The sequence below is a fragment of the Lissotriton vulgaris genome, chromosome 11 (genome assembly GCF_964263255.1).
Source record: "Lissotriton vulgaris chromosome 11, aLisVul1.2, whole genome shotgun sequence".
Lineage (NCBI taxonomy): Eukaryota > Metazoa > Chordata > Amphibia > Caudata > Salamandridae > Lissotriton > Lissotriton vulgaris.
In genome coordinates this window covers 1,106,291,274-1,106,312,096 of record NC_141699.1, presented here as the reverse complement: position 1 = coordinate 1,106,312,096, position 20,823 = coordinate 1,106,291,274, and the positions used below count along the sequence as shown (strand labels likewise).

At 41.9% G+C, this 20,823-nt stretch overlaps 1 protein-coding gene across 1 annotated transcript in view; it reads left to right on the top strand.

Annotated features, from left to right (window-relative positions):
- Positions 1-20,823, top strand: part of LOC147684247 (putative cation-transporting ATPase 13A4) — a 446,726-nt gene that overhangs the window by 136,085 nt on the left and 289,818 nt on the right. Inside the window, exon 5 of the mRNA XM_086944647.1 lies at positions 17,383-17,463. Within this exon, the coding sequence (XP_086800773.1) occupies positions 17,383-17,463 (81 nt within the window). The remainder of the gene's footprint in view (positions 1-17,382; positions 17,464-20,823) is intronic.

The window sequence follows — 20,823 nt, the reverse complement described above, 5'->3', positions numbered from 1 at the left end:
ACATCTTTATTGAACCCGAGTATGCAGATTCAGTTGCTAAAAAAGACCTTGAAGAAGCATTTTTGGCCCATAAAAACGAAAATAGGGGAAATGTAACTAAATCTCAGCCCACTGTTGCATTTTATAAGGAATTAAATCTTGCAACTGGTTTTCAGTCATATTTGGACGAAGTGACCATGTCTTCCCACCGTTTTGTTTTAACATGCTTACGGTTAGGGATTTGCACATCATTTAGTGGCTTTCCCGGACATGAAGAGAAGTTCGAGTTTAGTATGCCCATGTGACAACACATCTATGCAAAGTTTCTGCCATTTTTTATTGTTCTGTAAATTTTATTACTTTTTAAGGAAATATTATTTGAAGCCAATATTTTTAAAATATAATGTTCTTTCCACCAAAAATGCTTTGAGGTTGTTATTTTTATTGGAAAGTCCCGATGTTTGCTTCTTTACGGCATCCTATATTTTAAAAATCATTGCCGTTAGGAAATCAATCGTGCTTTAAAAGATATACATTTGGGAAGTCCTTGTTTTTATAGAAATTTTGCACTTTATTTGCACAGAAAGAAACTATGCACAGTTCACTTTAAACTTGCCACTTTAGTGCATTTTGCACATGTTTTATATTCAAATAACTGCTATTCTTGGTCTTGTTAACCTGATAACTTAAATAACCAAATGCATTATCTTGTTAGTTCGGTATTCTGATAAGGAACAATTATACGCCTATACGACTGTTTTGATTAAGCATATCGTATGTTGTAAGCACAAGTCACTTTACTGCGCCACTTGCACATATTGAAATTGCATTCTGCTCATCTGTTTGTTCTAGTTTCTCCGCCCAGTCCATTGTATAATATGCAATAGAAGATTTAATTCATGTTTTTATGTATGCTTATATGGATGTTATTATACACCGAATAAAGCTTTGAAATGGTATTGATTTCCAGCCGAGTCGGTCGTAAATATCAAGCATCGCATCTTACTCAGCCATTTGTAAGGCGTGTGTACGGTTCGGTCTGAAAAATTGACGGGTGTAATGTAATGTAATGTAATGTATGTATGTAATGTATGTAATGTATAGGCATTTATATAGCGCACTACTTACCCGGAGGGTCCCAAGGCGCTTCGACCGCTGCAAAACCCTTCCTGGCTTCCCTGAGAGATGGTCCCTTAATGGGTATCTCCAGGGTGAGACCAGGCATCCCCGGCGGTCTGGTGGGGCCGTTAGTGAAGATGAGGCAAGCTATTGCCCAGAGTTGCCGAGTGTGATCGCTGATCAGAGTGGGCACCGAGGCGAGAGAATTATCGAGTCCGCTGACCCTGGTCCAGAAACCTGCCGCGCCGGGAATCGAACCCTGGTCCCAGGCCGTCCTCTGCTCTTGGGTCTGCCGCCTCTAACCAGTGAGCCACACTACTTCACTGGTCCATGTCCGGTAGGACGTTTTCCGTCCGAAATCGGACTCGACACCAATATGTTGTCCGCACCTCCTGAGCTCCGGCTTTGCATTCAAGTCTTGAAGTCCCTGTGTTCTGTATGATCTCATCAGGCCCAGCTCTAGAATTCTTTACCTGGGAGGGCTACACGAGCTGTGAATGTGCCAAGGCGACGTGTGCATAAATCAACAACGGATTTTGGGAGATCTGCTATTAAGACAATGGCACCATCTGCCTAATATGGACATACATTTTAATTTCTCAAATGCATAACTGTTGACCATGCAGAGTGCCCATTCTATTTTCTGTGAATCTTAGCTATCAACTTATCGGAGCTTGCATGCTTTGTCTTATGCAGCGGGATTGTCATACAATACTCTGCTGTTCAGTTGTGGATGGTCGCAGATAGAGAAGATAACATCAGCTTCCATCGGTGCTGTGCGACATCTGTTTACAAATTGTAACAGTGTCACTGGTCCATCGTTGAAAGATTTAAAGAAACTGTTACATAGAGTTAGTAGTTCTCTTCAGGGGTTTCATGGAATATAAATGACACATTGTGCTTTCTTTGTTTTCAAAAAGGTTTAAATAAAATTGTCTGGAGGCCAATGGTGACTGGTAACTCTTCAATCAATCAAACAATCAATCAATCAATCAATCAATCAATCAATCAATCAGAAATTTGGTAGTACGCTACTCACCCGTGAGGGTCTCAAAGTGCTGGGGGGAAACTCCAGTTCCGTTTAGTCGAAGAGCCAGGACTTGAGAGCCTTCCTGAAGGTGTTCAGAGGGGGACGTGTCTGATGTCAAGCGGAAGCTCGATCCAGGTCTTGGCCGCAATGTAGGAAAAGGCTCTTCCTCCTGTTCTGGCTCTGCAGATGCCTGGGGTTTAGACGAGGGCGAGGTTGGCGGCTCGGAGGTATTCTGTATTGTCTGGAGTTTGCAGAGTAGAGACATGTTAATGCCAGCATAGAGGGTATTTCTGCAGTCCAATCTGCTGGTTATGAGTGTGTGGGTGACTGTTTTCCTTTGCTCGGGGGAGGGGGGTCCATTTCAAAGTCTTGCAGATGATGTTGAATCAGTTGGAGGCAACAGTGTTTTACCTGTCAGTTCATGGAGGGGGAGAAGTAGACTGCGATGCTGAGGTTTCTTGTGTGGTCGTTGGGGGTCGGAGGGCTGCTGAGGGTAGTGGGCCACCAGGTGTTGTTCCATGCCGATGGGGTGGTTCTGAGGATGAGGACTGCTGTCTTCTCCGAGTTGAGCTTCAGGCAGCTGTTGCTCATCCAGGACACAAAGTCCTGCATTCCTTTTTGGAAGTTGAGTCTGTTGGTGGTCAGGTCCTTGGTGAGGGAGAGGATGAGCTGGGTGTGGCTGGCTTGGGATACTTCACATGTTACCAAAAAGTCTGACTCATGGATACATGTGCATAGACTTTCATGGTCATGGTTTTCAAATACCTTATTTGGTCTGAGGTGTGGCACCTGTTGGCTTCTGCAGCAGTTTTAGACCCATTCTTTCTTAGCCATTATTGCTGAGTCATAAATTCATATTTCCGACTTTTTGCGTGTTTAGGAATGCAGCAGCTTGCCTAGGGTCATTGTAGATCCGGACCTTGCCTTAAAAAGTGAGCTTAGTGAATATTTTCGGCTATTTACTTGGCCACTGGCTACATAAAAAAAAAGTTTTCTATTTGGCCGGCAGCCTTGAAAATAGAAGAAAAACCTCACTATTTACCTGGCCGTTGGTTAAATAATGGAGAGCCTGTCAGATTGTCCAGCAGCCCTTCAAATAGCAGAAAAACGTCACTATTTACCTGGCCACTGACAGATAGCAGAGGTGTGTACCATTTGACCCGCAATAAAGCAAACAGCAAAGAAACTTCACTCCCTACCCGGCTGCTGCCAAAAATGACAGACATTTTGTACAGTTTGCCAGCAGCCATGCAAATAGTAAATAATCTTAATTATTCACTAGGATGTTGGTTAAACAGCAGAAATTATATCCTATTTGACTGATTGCTGGCTAATTAGAAGCATGTATGCACTGTTTGGCTGGTGGCCCTGCAAACAGAACATTTACCTCACCTGGTGACTTGCGAAATAGCGAACAGTATGCACACCTGGCCCAGTAGCCATGCATATAATTGAGTGACTTCGCCATTTACCCAGATGCTGTCTATACAACTTACACTATGTGTTGTTATGTCTTATGCAACTTTCATTACATATATACGAAAAGTTAGAACTGCAAATTTGGAGGGAATGCAATTGGCATCCATCTGCTAATGAAAGTTATGGTCCTGGGGTGTTATTATTTCATTTGCATAAAATGGCTGCAAACTGTACACATATTTATAGTGAATTGAATAGTATTTTCTAATCAGCCTCTTTACGGTTCGGTCAGTTCACAAAATAGTGAATTGCAGGGGTTGCAGAATGACTTATTGAGCAGGTGCCAGTTTGAGACCCTCTGTGATTGACTGTATTTGACGATATTGTGGCCTGCTGGGGACAGCACGCCACCATTCCTATGTCTGAATTCCAAACTTGAAAACTTTTTTTTCAAAGCAGGCTGTGTTTCATAAAATAACCAGTTCTGATTTTTTAACCCCTTCGTTGCTAGGCCTCCCCCGTGCTAAGCCTTTTTTGCCTGTTTGGGATAGTTCGTGCTTAGGTCCCTGTAACTTTTTGACCACATGAGGTATCCATGCCAAAGTTGTGTCCTTTTTTCCAACATCATAGGAATTCTAAAGGTACCCAGGGTTTGTGGATTCCCCTGGAGGGGACCCAGAAATTAGCCAAAATACAGCTACATTTCTTTTGTTTTGCGGAAAAATCGGAAAATATGGTTGCAGATGAAAGCATCTGGTTTTACCCCTTTAAATGGAATCACAAAAAGGGCTGTGGTGCAGAAATCAACATCTACCCTGCTTTCAGTGACAAGCAAACTTTTGTCAGAAAACCAACAGTTTTTACAATTTTCTGGGACATAGCCTATTTTTGCTATTTTTTTAGCTTTCAATTTCCTTCTAGTTAATGGTAGAAATGGGTATAAAAGCAATAATGGATCCTGAAAAACTAAATATTTTAGAAAAGTAAACACAATTCTAAATTCAGCAAGGGGTCATTTTTGTAGATCCTTCAAGGTTTCTTCATAGAAACTAACAATTAAATAGAGGAAACATTGAAAATTAGTTGAAAAAAATAGCCATTTGTGTCAACGTTTTCCCCTGTAACAACTTCTAACTATGACAGCTGTTTAAAAGCAATTTACCGTTGCATTTTCTCAACCTTTCTGGTTGTGGGGATATATAGTACTTGTAGGTTGACCAAGAACCCGACGAACCTAGAGCCAATAACTGAGCAGCGTCTTGCAATGGTTTTTTATTATGTACCGGTATATAGCAATTATTTTGGGAAAATGTATACATGAAAAAATCGGTATGAAAGACACCTATGCATTTCTAAAAATGGGAACAAAGCATAGAGTTTAGAAACTGTAGATAATTGGACATTTCAGAATTTGGGAGTACCCATACTAGCATGAGAATTGTAGGTCATTTTTCAAAATGACTTCTTTTTTACACATTGTCTTTCATTTGGAAGGCAGAAATGCATCAAAAGTCAATACGTAATAACAGTTGCTCTGCAATTTAGTGTTACTATAAGTCTCCCAATAAAAATGGTACCTCACTTGTGTGGGTAGGCCTTGTGCCCACGATAGGAAACGACTCAAAACGCAACGTGGACACACCACATTTTCACAATGAAAAATTTCCCTTTTTTTTGCAAAGTGCCTAGCTTTAGTTTTTTAACCCTAGCTCTGCCTGCACCTAGGGAAAGCTAGCAAACCTATACATTTTTCAAAACTAGACACCCAGGGCAATCCAGTATGTGGTGACTTGACTGGCTCTCACCAGGTTCTGTTACCCAGAATTCCTTGCAAACCTTAAAAACTGTCAAAAAACCACACTTTCCTCACATTTCTGTGGTGGAAAGTTCTGGAATCTGCGTGGATCCACAATATTCTACCCACCCTGTGTTTCCCAAAGTCTTCCTAGAAAAATGGTACCTCATTTGTGTGGGTAGGCCTAGTGCCCATGACAGGAAACGCCCAAATCGCAAGTAGTACACACCACATTTTCAAAGTGAAAATTACCCTTTCATGCAAAGTGCCTATCTGTAGTTCTTGAACTATAGCTCTGCCGGCACCTAGGGAAACCTAGCAAACCTATACATTTTTGAAAACTAGACACACAAATAAATCCAGAGTGGAGTGTCTTGACTGGCTTTCACCAGTTTCTGTTACCCAGAATCCCTTGCAAATCTGAAAAATTGTCAAAAAACTAATTTATCCCACATTTCTATGGTGTAAAGTTCTGGAATCTGCATGGATCGACATAATTCCAGCCACCCCGATTCCCTAAGTCTTCTGAGAAAAATGGTACCTCACTTGTGTGAATAGGCCTAGTGCCTGCAACAGGAAAAGGCCAAAAACTAAAGGTGGACAAACTGCATTTTCACAGTCAAAAATGAACTTTTTCATGCAAAGTGCCTAGCTTTAGATTTGAACCCTAGCTCTGCCGGCACCTAGGGAAACCTAGCAAACCTATACATTTTTTTAAAACTAGACACACAAGGAAATCCAGGATGGGGTTACTTGACTGGCTCTCACCAGGTTCTATTACCCAGAATCCCTTGCAAACGTAACAAATTGTAAAAAAAAACATATTTGCCTCACATTTCTGTGGTGGAAAGTTCTAGAATCTGCATGGATCAACAAAATTCCACCCACCCTTCATTTCTCAAAGTTTTCCAAGAAAAATTGTACCTCACTTGTGTGGGTAGGCCTACTGCTTGCAACAGGAAACGGCCCAAAACACAAGGTGGACGTCACATTTTCACAGTGAAAAATGACCATTTTTTTGTAAAGTGACTAGCTGTAGTTTTTTAACCCTAGCTCTGCCGACACCAATGAAAACCTAGAAACCCTATACATTTTTGGAAACTAGACATGTGAGGGACTCCAGAGAGGTATGGCTTGCATGGATCCTCCACGTTTTCTTACCCATAATCCCCTGCAAACATCAAATGTAGCTGAAAAAAATCTATTTTTTCATACATTTTTGTGTGGGAAAGTTGTGGTATCACTGGGCTGACACAAATTTCCTACCACCCAGGGTTCCCACAGGTCTCCCAATAAAAATGGTGCATCACTCATGTGGGAGTCACAAGTACCCGTCAAAGGCAAGGGCCCAAAACGTATTGAGGCGACATCAAAATTGCTTATCATAAAACAACCTGGATTTGCAAGGGAGGTCACCTGGTTTTTTGGCCCGGTGCTAGGAGTTCGGCTAGGGAAACCTACCAAACACACATTTGGGAAATGTAGGCACCAAGGGGATTCTAGGGAGGCATGGCTTGCGTAGATCAATCAACTTTTTCTTACCCAGAATCCCCTGCAAACCTCAAATGTAGCTGAAAAAAACACATTTTCCACACATGTTTGCGTGGGAAAGTTGTGGCATCACCTGGGGGGCACCACAGTGTTCCATCAGGTCTCCCGATAAAAATGGTGCCCCACTATTGTGGGAGAAAATTACAAAAAACAATTTGATGGTTGATTCCGGTCTGGGAAAGATATGGCTGTTGTAGTTCGGACTGGACTGTTCCCATGGGGCACAGGGTCAGAGCTGATTTGCATAAAGCCATTATCTGACCCAGGGTGGTGTGGAGTGCAAAAAACAATGGATTTAGGCCCAGATCCTTGTACTGGGGTGAATGTAAGACATTGATCTACATTCTGTCCATCAAATTGTTTTTTGTAATTTTCTCCCTGAGTGTACTGGGGTAGCTCAGACGTGGGTCCCAGAGCCTCCACACCACTGGAGTCAAGCTAGCCGGGCTGATGAGAGGTGTTACCTTGAAACCGGTCCGGTCCTCGGATGCTTGATTCCGGTCTGGGAAAGATATGGCTGTTGTAGTTCGGACTGGACTGTTCCCATGGGGCACAGGGTCAGAGCTGATTTGCATAAAGCCATTATCTGACCCAGGGTGGTGTGGAGTGCAAAAAACGATGGATTTAGGCCCAGATCCTTGTACTGGGGTGAATGTAAGACATTGATCTACATTCTGTCCATCAGATAGTTTTTTTGTAATTTTCCCACTATTGTGGGAGGCACAAATCCCCGCAACAGGCAAGGGCCCAAAATGTATTGATGCAACATCAAAATTGCCTATCACACAATGGCCTGGTTTTGCAAGGGGGGTCACCTGGGTGTTTGGCCCCGGGCTGAGATTTCAGAACTTTCGACCACAGAAATGTGTGGAAAATGTGTTTTTTATACATATTTTGAGGTTTGCAAGGAATTCTGGGTAACAGAATCTGGTGAGATTGACCCCACCCTGGGTTCCCCTAGGTGCCAGCAGAGCTAGGGTTCAAAATCTACAGCTAGACACTCTACAAAAAAAGGGTCAGTTTTCACTGAGAAAATGTGGTGTGTCCACGTTGCATTTTGGGCCGTTTCCTGTCTCGGGCACTAGGCCTACACCACAAAAGTGAGGTACAATATTTCTCAGAAGACTTTGGGGAACGCGGAGTGGGTGGAATTTTGTGGATCCACGGAGATTACAGAACTTTCCACCACAAAAATGTGAGGAAAATGTGGGTTTTTAGACAAAGTTTGAGGTTTGCAAGGGATTTTGGGTAACAGAATCTAGTCAAAGGCACACAAGTCACCCTATATATATGGCAACAAAAATCCCTGGTGTCATGTGGTCTTTCTGCCCCCCTGGGAGTCGGATTGGGGGCTACTGCCCCCATCTGCCCACAGGGAGCCAGAAAGACTGAATATGCCCACCTTTTGGGGGGAGCAAAGGCCCTTGCCCAAGGAGTCACTCTCCCTTCCCGGTTGTCTAGTGGGTGGATCCCTGCATGGGGATCGCCCTCTTTGGATCCACTAGGGAGGGGTACCATTGGAAAGGGGAGATTCTCCCCTTCCCAACAATACCTCTCCTGACTTTCTAAGTGCTCAGGGAGCTGAGATAGCCCCCTGAGCACGTAAAAAGTGAAAATGAAATGAGCCTCTTGGCTCATTTGTTTCATTTTCATTGAAATGACATCATTGCACCATGCGCGCGATCGGCATTGCAATGAAAATTTAAATTGGCCTTGGGAGGTTAGGGAAGCTCTTACCCAACCTCCCTAGGCCAATAAAAAAACGGAAATCCTTCTGCTGTCTGCAGCAGAGGGATTTAATGCCCCTGTTCTCATGATGGAATGGTTCCGTCATGGGCACAGAGCACCGGTGCTTATGACGGAACCATTCCATCAAGAGCATGGAAGAAGTTAAAAAAGGTTTTCTATTTTGGACTTCCCCACCCCAAGACTTGTAACATGATTTCCAAAGGGAAAGGGGTCCTCAGGGATGCCACAACTAAGAGTTCATTAGATCATCAATGGTTTGCAACACTAATTGCACTTATAAGCTATCAATAAATTGCCTATGAAAACCCACTCATGGCCACTCCTCTTTATGTCAGAGACCTAATTTTATGTCTCAGTTTACGTTCCTCAGGAGCAGTACCCAAAAGCCCACCTTCCAGCAGCTTCGTCTCTGCACTTAAAAAGTTCCGCAGAGGATCGAAGTGGCTAGACGAGGGGAGGTAAGGGAGGGTACTGCGGGGAGGGAGATCTGGAACGAGAAGAAATGAACAACAGGAACACGTGAGTGATGATCCACAGAAGTAAACACCTTTGGACCCACGACACTGAATTCCTGATACCTAAAAGAAAAACTGTTAATTAAGACACAATAGCAAGACCTTACTCTTTGTGTGACTAATACTTATATTCAGTATTCTAATGTTGTGGATAAGAGTATTCTGTAATACAGTTCAATAAATCAACAATATAGGTTTATGCAATAGGTAACACAAACATCCGTCTTGAAGTTCCAAAATAACCGAATGAGTTAAAAGAGATAAATCTGTCCCCTTCCTTCAGTTCTTACTCATGTATATGCTATTCAACTGTCTTTAAGTAAAGGACTTTACTAAAACCTATCTGCACAGAACGCCTCAAGAGAATATATATTATTCAGTAAAAGGACTTTTTCAAGAAGTAAATATTGTTAGCAAAAATATAATTCAGCAAAAGAACTGTTTCAAAGAAGCAAGTATTGTTAGCAAAAGATCGTTTTTTAAACTGAGCATCAAAATGATGTTGTATTGTCTCCGTTAAAACCTTCAAAAAGAATTAGTTCTTAAGAGTGGTGACCTTTCTGAACTCAAATACTAAGAGTGGTGACCTTTCAGAACTCAAATAGTTAAATGTTGAAGCTTTCAGCCGAAAGACTCCCTGTACAAGCAAGACGCTTGTAATGAAATAATTGCTGCACCAAGACACGCAGAATGAAGGTTCCTTCCACGATGCAGAATAATAAACAGTGTATGGATCCTACCTGCGGTGTCTTCATTCGAAACTCTGTGGTAGGAAACCACCAATGAACAGGAAACTGCAAGGACGTCTTCAAGAGATGACCGGAGCCTCAGGAAACGGAGCGGAGCATCTTCTCTCATCAGCAAAACAGGCTAGAATAATCCGCACAGTTCCTTGGGCGTGGTCCTATTTATAGTCTCAGGATCACAACTACGGTGGCTGGGAAAGAACAAAAAGTCCTCAGCAGTATCTAGATTCAAACAAGCATTGGTCTAGAAATAACTACAAGTAGTGTACTGAAAATAACAAGCACTGGTACCTGAAACGAAATTCACTGAATGTATTAGATAACAAGGCATAATTGGTACAGAGGACCACAAGACATAAGTAAAGGCAAAAGGAAGGCATACATTAGGCATAAAGAAGGCACGGAACCTGTGAATCCTGACACTTTATAGTTTAGAAACAATCACAAAAGTCATTTTACAAGTTGAAAGTATTTTTCAACTCATGAAAGGGGTTTTGTACATAATGATACACACTTTTTTGGTCACAAACCCTGTGATATTTCAATCTCATGACAGAAAAACTGATGTAGAGTTTCAAGTACAGAGCAACTCCGATGGGATGGCTTGTGACAATACCCACTCCATCCTGAGGGGCCTGTGCCTGCCAAATTTTGAGTTGTCCGATGACCCTGTGGGCAACCATGTACATTGACAGGAACTGCTATCTAGGTGATTCTTGCCTATGCACAAAGGTTTTTATGGAAGGTTCTGTTGGATATGAGCGCTGGACAGCAAACCTTTCTCAAGCTTTTTGTTTTTCAAAACAAAAAAACAAATGTCCCCTCCCCACACGCTGGGATTTTTCAGAGGTGGGTCAGTATTATTTCCTGTCCCTTGCAAAAAAGTTTTACTCTAAATAAGGTAGACAGTATAAAGTCGTTCCTTCTGCGGCTCCTACTATGTCAGACAATAAGAGAGTGTATTCCATTGAGGAGCAACAAGCAAAGGAGCAGGACTATATTTTAATCCTAGAACATCAGCTCCTGGTCTTGCTGGCCCGTTTGGCCCACCTAGCTTCCTGGGTACTGGTCCTATTAGGCCTTGCCCTCTTATACCTTCATTTTCAGGTTTAGATCATCGTTTTCCTCCTGGCCCTGTGCCTTGTGCTTCTCAGCTTCTTCCTTTTGCTCCTGGTCCGCCTGGACATCCAGAGAAAGTCCCTTTAGTTTCCTGGATCTGGCTTTTCTAGCCCTTCTGATACCCCTCACCCTGGTCATGCTACCCCATGTCCTAGTCTTATTGCTCATGGTACACTGGGGCCTGGCCCTATGGTGATGGCTCCATGGCACTCCTAGGCCTAATCCTAGGCTCTTGGTGTCTATCCTTCTAATTCTCCGTGTTCTGGTCCTGGCCCTCCTGGCACTGGTCCTCTTTATACTCACTTTCTGTGCTTATTCCGGCTCTACCTAATCCTATTGGCTATTATCCTCAAGCTTCCAATCATCTTAGTCTTCCTGAATCTGGTCCTGATACTCCTGACCCTGAATTTCCTGCTCCTTATTCTCCTGCTTCCACACAAACTGGTCTCAGATACCAGGCACTCCTTGCCAAGTTGGTTCAATTCTTGATTTTCATAGTCCTTGTCCTTCTTGAGCTTCTGTTGCCATCGGCCCTGATCCTCTTGGTACTGGTCCTCATAGTTTTGGTTCTTCTAGGTCTAGATTTCCTGGACCTGTCACCAGCCGGTATTTGGACACAATATGGAGAGAAAAAAATATTGGCGAATGAAAATATTGTGTTCAAAATATTATGACGTCAAAATATCATCAGCAAGAAAATTGATGTCAAGAATAGCAATTTTAAGATAAGTAATATTGATTTTAAAAATATCTAAGTTATCATTTGCTAAAATATAGTTGTTTAAAATATTATTTCATAATTATTGTTATGTGTTTTAGTATATATTTTAAATGTATATGATGTGAACATTTTGTATAATTATTGTTTGTTTCTTAATATAATTGTCAAATTGTGATTTTTAGTGCCATCATGGGTTGTGGGTTTGGAGTGTGTAAAGTAATTTAATTATAATACATTAATGATTTTTTTAATTAAATAATATCTATTTAACTTTATTTAATCATGTTGTTTGTGCTATCACGTTTTTTTAATGTACATTTTATGTCCGGGTTGTGGGATTTATAAGGGTTAAGGTTGGGAAATGTTTTTTTGATTAAATATTAATTAGATGTTAATTATTATTAATGCATTATTGATAACCAAATATGTTAATTGTGCATATTTTCTTTTTTGGGTGAAGTTTCTGGAGTTTATAGTGGTAAATGGTGGAAAGTAATGTATTTTTAATTAATTCATAATCTGTTGTTAATTAATATTAATACATTGATAATTAATTATGGAAATTGTGTAATAATATTTTTTTGGGTGCAGGTTATGGAGCTTATAGAGGTGAAGGATGGGGAGTACATTCATATAAATTAATAATTAGTTGGTAAAAACTATAAAGCTATTAAATTGTTAATTGACAATTCATTATTTTAATTATGTAGTATATTTTTGTTTGTTTAATTTTAGGTGCGGGTTGTAGGGTTTATAGGGGTAAATGGTGGGAACTTAATTAATTTTAATGAATTATTATTTTGTTTTCAATTATTAATATTTGTTTAGTTGTTAAATAATTATTATAATTGTGCAATTAATAAAACTAAAGAATTTAGATTAATTTATAGAAAAAAAGACTTTAGATGTGGGTTGTGGGTTTTGTAGTGGTATGGGTTGAGGAGTAAATTAATTTTAAGTAATTAATTAATAATTTTCAAATGAATATTAATTGTTAAATTGATGTTTATGTTATTGGGCAAATAATTCTCTGTTATATTATATGAGTGTATTGTGTGTTATGTGGGGGTATATTGGGGGACGTAAAATAATTATAATTAATTAATAATGAATATTTAATTAATGATAATTTTTAAAATAAATATTTATAGCAATGAAGTAAATAGCTTGTTTTTAAAAGTTCGGTTTTATTATCAGATTTTGAGTTTTGTGAGGTTATAGGGTAGGAATTAACTAAATGAAATGTTTGTAATACATTTTTTCTGTGAATAAATACATTCTAAAAAAATATTTATTTGTGTCCAAATTAGGGGTCCATTAGGATGGCGGTCGGAAAATCACCCCGACCACCATAGTAGCAGGAAAAGACTGCCTGTTTGGACCGCGGCATAACCGCTGGTCCATTTAGTATGCTCCACGGTCGAAATCCGACCGCAGTGGTACGATCCCGGGCTTTAACATTGTGGCGGTTGCTGCTGCCAGCAGCACCGCTGCAATGTCAAAAAGAGCATGTCCTGCATTTCCCTGCGCTGCGTGGCAGGCACTGCACAGTGCCTGCCACCTGGTACAGGGAAATGTAGGGAGGTACCATGAGTACACCCCTAGTGCACCCACACAACCCCACCAAAGCATTGGGGGCCCACATTGGGCCCCCGCAACCAGTCCCTGCCAGCCTTTCAATGGCGGTTCCACTGCAGTGGAAATGCTGGCTACCACCAGCATCCTAATCGTGCTGACGGAGCCTGGCCCTGCACCGCCAGCATTGTAGCAGTCTAGCTTAGCCCGCCATGCCAGCTTGCCGATTGCTACCAGCGGAAAAGCGGCGGTCAGATTTTCTCACCACCGCTGTCACCACCACAATCCTAATCAGACCAGTGTTTTTCCGGGTTTCGATCGTGGCCAGATTGCCACTGCCTGCCCGACGGTGGCCACCGGAGAGCCAGCGGCGATCATCCGACCACCATCCAAATAGACCCCTTAGTCTTGAGTTTTATTTATAATAATATTAGTATTTATTTGTGATATGTATTTAACACTGTAATATGTTTTTATTTTGTAAAAGGTTTAATATGAAATATATTTGTTGTTTATTACACACATTTATAATTATATTTATTTACCTTTTTTATGAAATAATTTTATTTTCTTCAAGATATTTTGTTTGTTTCCCTACTTTTGCATTTCTTATAGTGGGAATAGTAAATATTACCCATCCACAATACAACATTTTCCCTACTGACTGGAGTGGAAATAGTATATTGTATCCCTCTGCAATCCAACACTTTCCCTACTGTTGTACTGACTGAAGCAGAAAATATCAAATGTACCCCTCCGCAATCCAACACTTTCCCTACTGTTGTGCTGACTGGAGTAGAAAAAATTACATATTACCCCTACGCAATCCAACACTTTCCGTACTGTTGTATTGACTCAAGAAGGAATAGTAAATTGTAATGTTCTGCAATCCAACACTTTCCCTACTGTTGTACTGACTCAAGTGGGAGTAGTACATTGTAACCCTCCGCAATCCAATTCTTTCCCTACTGTTGTACTGACTGGAGAGGGAGTAGGACATTGTACCCCTCCGCAATCCAACACTTTCCCTACTGTTTTACTGATTGGTGTTTCATTATTAAATTTTACCCCAATGCACTCCAACAGTTTTCCCTCCAGTTGTACTGGCTCGAGTGGGAATAATAAATATTACCTATCCGCAATGCAACACTTTATCTACTGTTGCATTTACTGGAGGAAGATTTGTAAATTTTAACAAAGTTTTATTATCTTTGCATTGCGTGGGAGTGGGAGTAGTAAATTATTTATATATTTATTATAATAGTTTGTGACGTTTTGTATAAATTGTAATGGGAATAGTATATTCATTAAATTTTATATTTTATAATTTATTTTATATTCTTGAAATGTATATTTTTATGTTTTTGTTTATTTAAAATTATAAAAATATTGAATTTTAATGTTTTTAATGTATAACATATTTTTACTATATATAAATATATATATATATATATATATATATATATATATATATATATATATATATATATATATATACATTGTTACAATTTTATATTAGGTAAAACATTTAAAACTATAATATAAATTACAATTATTAGTTTAATAATTGTTTTTGAGTAGATATATGTATATATATGTATTAAGTATGATATATGTGTGCTTAACTTTTTCTAATCAAGTTAATTTCTTATATTTGTTAAAATATATATTACATCTATGTTACATTAATGCTACAGTTTAATATGTACCATTTTAATTTATATATATTTAAAAAACAATATTTAATACAATTAGATTTATTACAGTGATATTTTTCCGATATTTTTGTACTTAATTATAGGATGATGATATTTTTGACATCGATATTTTGGTCACCATATTTTGGTATGGGGATATTATTAGGGTCAATATTTTGCCCGTAAATTTTAACAGCAACCTAGTCTTGGTCTCCTTGGTTCTGGTCATACTAGTTATTCATATCCATCCTGGTAATTTTGATCTAGAGCCTCTTGGTAACCCTGTTCAATTCCGGTAGTGGTCTTTCCGATCCTGTTACATTTGCTTTCTTGCCTCTTGGTTATACTTGATGTGCTCTCTATGGTGCTTCTTTCTCTGATCCTTCATTCCATTGGTCTCCTTGTACTGGTCCTCTTTTATGTGTCTACCTGGGTCTTCTTCTCCTGACCCTGGTCATGCTCAACCCTCTGGTCTAGGTTGGTTTCGCTGTACTCATGCCCTCCTAGCCCTACTTGCTGTTATGGTCTTCTACCCCGGGTCCCACTTTTACTTTGGGCCCTGGCCCGCTAAGTCCACATCCCCCTCTTCCACATCCTCCTGTGCCTCCTCATCTTTTTCACCCTGGGTCGCCTAGTCTGATTTTTCCTTGTCCTGTTGCTCCTCACCTATTTGTTCCTGGTCGCCTCTGGCATTGGTAACCCTGGTCCTCATGGTTTAGGTTTCCTCAACCTGGCTCTTCTTGTCCCAGTCGTGGTAGGTCTGTTCATCCGAGCCCTGCTGGTGGTCCACCTCCAGGCCCTTACTCTCCTACTGGTCATCATCCTCATCCTACGGGTCCTTCTCCTTACTTTCCTAGCCCTCCTCCACAAAGTATTTAGTCAGGTTCAGCTTTATATATTTTTGGGCTTCCAGATTTATTTTGCTGAAACAGCACTCTCAAGGACAGAAATGAGTGCTTAGAAGAGACATAACTATGCCCACTTAAAATACTGCTTAGCATGTTAAAAACCAAAACTGCTATTCACAAGATACATTGTGTGGGTGACTAAAATGTTATTGTGGCCAAACAACAACGAGAAGAAATAAAGATATTTCAACGCTTTGCGAATCTATCGAGAAGGTGAACATGTCTGACACATTCTCAGGGTTACTACCCTTGGTAAATATGAAAATTTGCCAAAAAGCATGGGTTGTTGTTTGGAAACGTCCACTCTCCAACCATGTAACACCTTCCCCGCGCAAAGTAATGCAAGACAGTGACTAGCAGTGTTTTGGGTTTATCTTGATAAACCAAGCCAAGCAGGGCCATGCAAGATGGCTTTGTGTAGCAAATCTGACTTAAGGATCAGATTGCCCTTGGGTCCCCTTGAGAGACGCATTTGCAGTGCAGCCTTTTGATAAATCTGGGCCCTAGTGTGCATTGGTGCTTCCGGTGGCTGATGCATGTGCAACACCCAAGACCCTTCCTGACACACCACTGATTGTATGTCAGTTTATTACACAGTCTGTGTGCCAAGATGGCCGACACATAATAATGGCGCTGTGCCACCTACAGCACAAGGTGCCTCACCATGCATTGCTCAGGTCCTTAGAATGTTTTCTCGGGCACTGGTAGGGTCTCCTTTATGCACATGTTGCAGGCATCTAATTTGTTTTCCCGGCTAGGCCCCACTGTCTAGGGCACCAATGCTGACTGTCCCCCTCCTCCTCTCTGCTGCCACTTTAGAATCACCCAGCATGTACCACCTGTGGCCCTCTAACCTGGAGGTTAGGTTCTGATGCAACCAGCCGTCGATTTGTCCGCCAAGGGACCTCACCTCTCCCCCCCGGGTTGTGGCACTCATTCATAGCAATGATGCAGAAGGGGTCCATCTCCCTCCAGCTCTAGCTGTGAGACTGGGACTTGCAGGCTGCTTGGACAGCTCATCTTCTGTGCCTTCGGTTGCTCAGTCAGTGCTATAAGCTCACTGATGGTGATGTTTACAAGGATGGTGATGTATTTATGGTTCCAGCCGCAGCTATCTTGGGTCCTGGCAGTCTGTCTTTCCAAGATTACAAACATTGCCCATAGTCAAGCATGCATTTGTAATCCTTTCTCACCCTTCCTAGTTACTGACTCCATGGACCTTCTTTTGTCCTTCTCGTATGGATGGAAGACTGAGTCAGCGCAGAGATTATGTTCTGTAGTTGCTTGAGGGTGTTTGCAGCAGGCTCCTTAACACACTGAGCCTTCTTAATGAGCTTAGGTCTATGGGTAGTAAATAACCTGAAGTAAGCACATAAGAAGGCCTGTGGATCAGTGTAGATGTTTCATAAATGTGTAAATTACATTATATGCAAACTAATGTTCTGTGTTCTCATTTCAGGGCTCTGGAGGACAGGTACTCCTGCACCGACATGAACACAAAGCTCGGATCCGGATTCACAAGTGAAGAGCAAGAAATCGGGTAGGAAGACCGTGGTCCAGCACTTAAAATGAGCAGCACATTACAATGTATTGATGTTAAGTGCACTACACTCTAGCAAAGCACTTGTGTAGCACTTAAACTCACTGACAAAAAATCGTATTTCACAAGTACACTTTGAAAGTTTATGGGGCTGATCGTGTGAGATCTTCTAATGCATTATATATTTTGTGGTATTCAAGTTGTTTCAAATTTTTTCAACATGCACGGCTGCCAAGCACCACATTTTGTAAGTAGGGGTGTGTGAAATTCACGTAATTTGCCATAACAAAATTATGCAAAAAGCCAATCCTGCACTCAGGGCGTTATTGTAGTGTGAACTGCATCCTCCTGATCATTTTGAATTTCATGCTAAAACAAATAGCACTAAAAACACAAGTACCGCAAACAACAGCCGTTCATCTTCTGGTAGTGCATGTTGCTCCTGCGCTCCCACAGAATTTTCCTGCTGTTCAAAGATGGCCACTGTTGTGTCTTCCTCGTAATAACAACAGACTACTTCTTTATGTATCTAAGAGCTTTATTCAACATGTGCTCTCAGGTCCCTGTCCCTACTCTAACTGGCTAGCCCATCCCCTGCATCCTCCTCTTCCCCCCAGCCCACTAACTCCACCCAGCCAACTACTAGACCGCTCACAATCTCCCCCTTTCTTAACAAAATGGAATAACCAGTTAATTCATAGTTCCTCAATTAGTCGTTTAGGCCGTCGAACATCTTGTCGAGGCCGTTGGGAGCCTCCAACATAGGTAGTCTCACTTTCAGGCTGAGCGTCCACATTTGGAGGGTCTCTTATTTGGTCACAACTCTCACTGCATTCACCACTGGTTGGTTCAACTGTATTAGTGAGAGCATCACTCAGAGCTGGAGTACATCTTTGGAATTGGGATATATTCCTGGTAATTCTCCGGCTGTCTGATTCTGCAGTCACCATGGTGCCCTTCTGGCGCGTAATGGTCAAAGGATCATCTCGGAATCGACTGTCCGTTTTCTTTTGTTGCTCTTGTTTTACCACAACAGTATCTCCTTCCTGCAGGGAGGAGGGTCTGGCTCGCCTGCGTAGATCAGCATATGATTTCATGATCTCTTTGTTCGTACCATCGGCAGCTCGGACTTCGGAATCAATGCGGGCAGGGGACAGGGGTCTCAGCGCGCCTTCCCATGTGGGAATTCTGGCCCGGATAGGTCGACCCAGCATTAATGTCGCTGGGCACTTGCCCGTGGTGGCTTGTGGGGTGGTTCTATAGGCCCTCAGCACTTCATTGTGAGCCACTTGGAGATCTTGCTTATTCAAAGTTGCTTGTTGAAAAGTCTTCTTGAGAGTGGCCATGAATCGTTCCACAGTGCTGTTAGCCTGTGGCCTCAACGGGGTGACTTTCCAGTGGTGGAAATTTAAATGCTTTTCAAAGTCTTCGAACTCCTGACTAGTGAATGGGGGACCATTGTCTGTTTTCAGTTCTTTAGGAAGCACCCCAGGCAGCAAACACCTCCTCTAGCATTGCAATTGTGCTGGACGCACTGGTGGACGAAACAAATTGAGCAATTGGGAATCGTGAATATTCGTCAATCACTACAAGGACATATTTGCCAGATTGCAGCGGGCCATAAAAGTCCATGGCCAATTCCTGCCACACTCCTTGAGGCAATTTAGTCATTTGCAGTGGCAGCGGCAGATCTCCAGACTTGACCAATTGACATTGAGGGCAATCCCTTAATGTGAGTTCGACCATGTGATCTAATAGAGGGAACCAGACTCTTTCTCTCAACGCCCTTTTAGTTGCTACAATGCCACGGTGACCCTCATCCGCCAGATTGATTACTCCCTGGCGTAGTTTCTTGGGAATGACAATTCTCTGATTCCTTAACAGGAGTCCCTCAGAGGTGGATGACAACTCCTCTTTGATGTGCTGAAATGCCTGCAGTTCTTGTCGAAGCTGTGGCTCACTCTCCCCTTCCTTATCAATGTCTCTCCACCGATTGTTTCACAAACAGCTCATAACTTTTTGCAGCGCTGCATCATCTCTAGTGGCTTTCTGAATGACCTTGAGGGGAACTGCTGGTGGTCTGGCCTGATCCACCACAAAATAAAGATACTCCTCAACCATAGATGGCCCAGTGATCTGAGACTGCTGTGGATGGCGTGACATATAGTCAGCAGGATTGGCCGACTTCCCAGGGTTATGCACAATGGTATAGATGTAGTCTTGTAGTCTCAAACCCCACCGTTCAATGCGAGGCAGCATCTTCGCTCGAGGGTTTCCAAATATCGTTACAAGGGCCTGGTTATCAGTCACCATCGTGAAATGTTTGCCATATACGAATACGTGAGAATGTTCACACACCCACACAACCGCCAGGCTTTCTTTCTCTGGTTATGAGTATGCTCTTTCTGGGTCTTTCAAACTGCGACTCGCATAAGCCATAATGTGTCTTTGATCAGTGTCGTTATCATATTGTGCAAGTATGGCACCTAGTCCCACCGGACTGGCATCCACAGTGATTTCTGTCTTGCGCTTGGGGTCAAAATATGCTAGGTTGGAGGCAGACTCTACTGCCTTTTTGATCTCACAGAAGGCTCGCTCACATTGGGGGGTCCATTCAAACATCTGACCCTGCTTGGTGAGGGTTCTAAGAGGATGACTGATGGTAGCATAGTCTTTGATATACCTGGCACAATAACTGGCCATGCCCAGGAATGACCTGATGTCTCCAACGTCCTGTGGACTCTTGGCGTCATTCATGGCAGCTACTTTGTCGGGGTCAGGCTTCATCCCGGCTGCTGAAAAAATGTGCCTGAAGTACTTGAGTGTGGACCGGTGAAACTCACATTTCTCTCGATTCAAGGTCAGGTTGGCTTCCAACAATGCATGACAAACTCGATCTAGTGCCTTGTCATGTTCTTGAGTGGTAGACCCATACACCAGTATATCATCACTGTAGTTCAGGGTGTTGGGTATATGGTGAATGGTTTGACGAATGGCTTCCTGAAATATTTCCGCTGCTGAGGATATGCCAAAACTCAATCGCTTGTAGCGAAATAACCCCATGTGTGTGACAAAGGTCATGATATATCGCGACTTGTCATGCAATTCTAACTGATGATAGCCTTTATTTAGATCAAGTTTGGAGAACACTTTTGCGCCGTTTAAGGCAGATATCATGTCACTCTGATGGGGCCCTGGATGGCGCTCCCGTTCTATGGCCATGTTAAGCACTCGCATGTCCACGCACAAGCGCACTCTCTCGGGCGTCCCTTTCTTGGGAACTATCACTACCGGTGACACCCAGGGCGTGGGACCATGCGTACGTTCAATGATGTCAGCTTTCAGTAACTATTGCAGTTC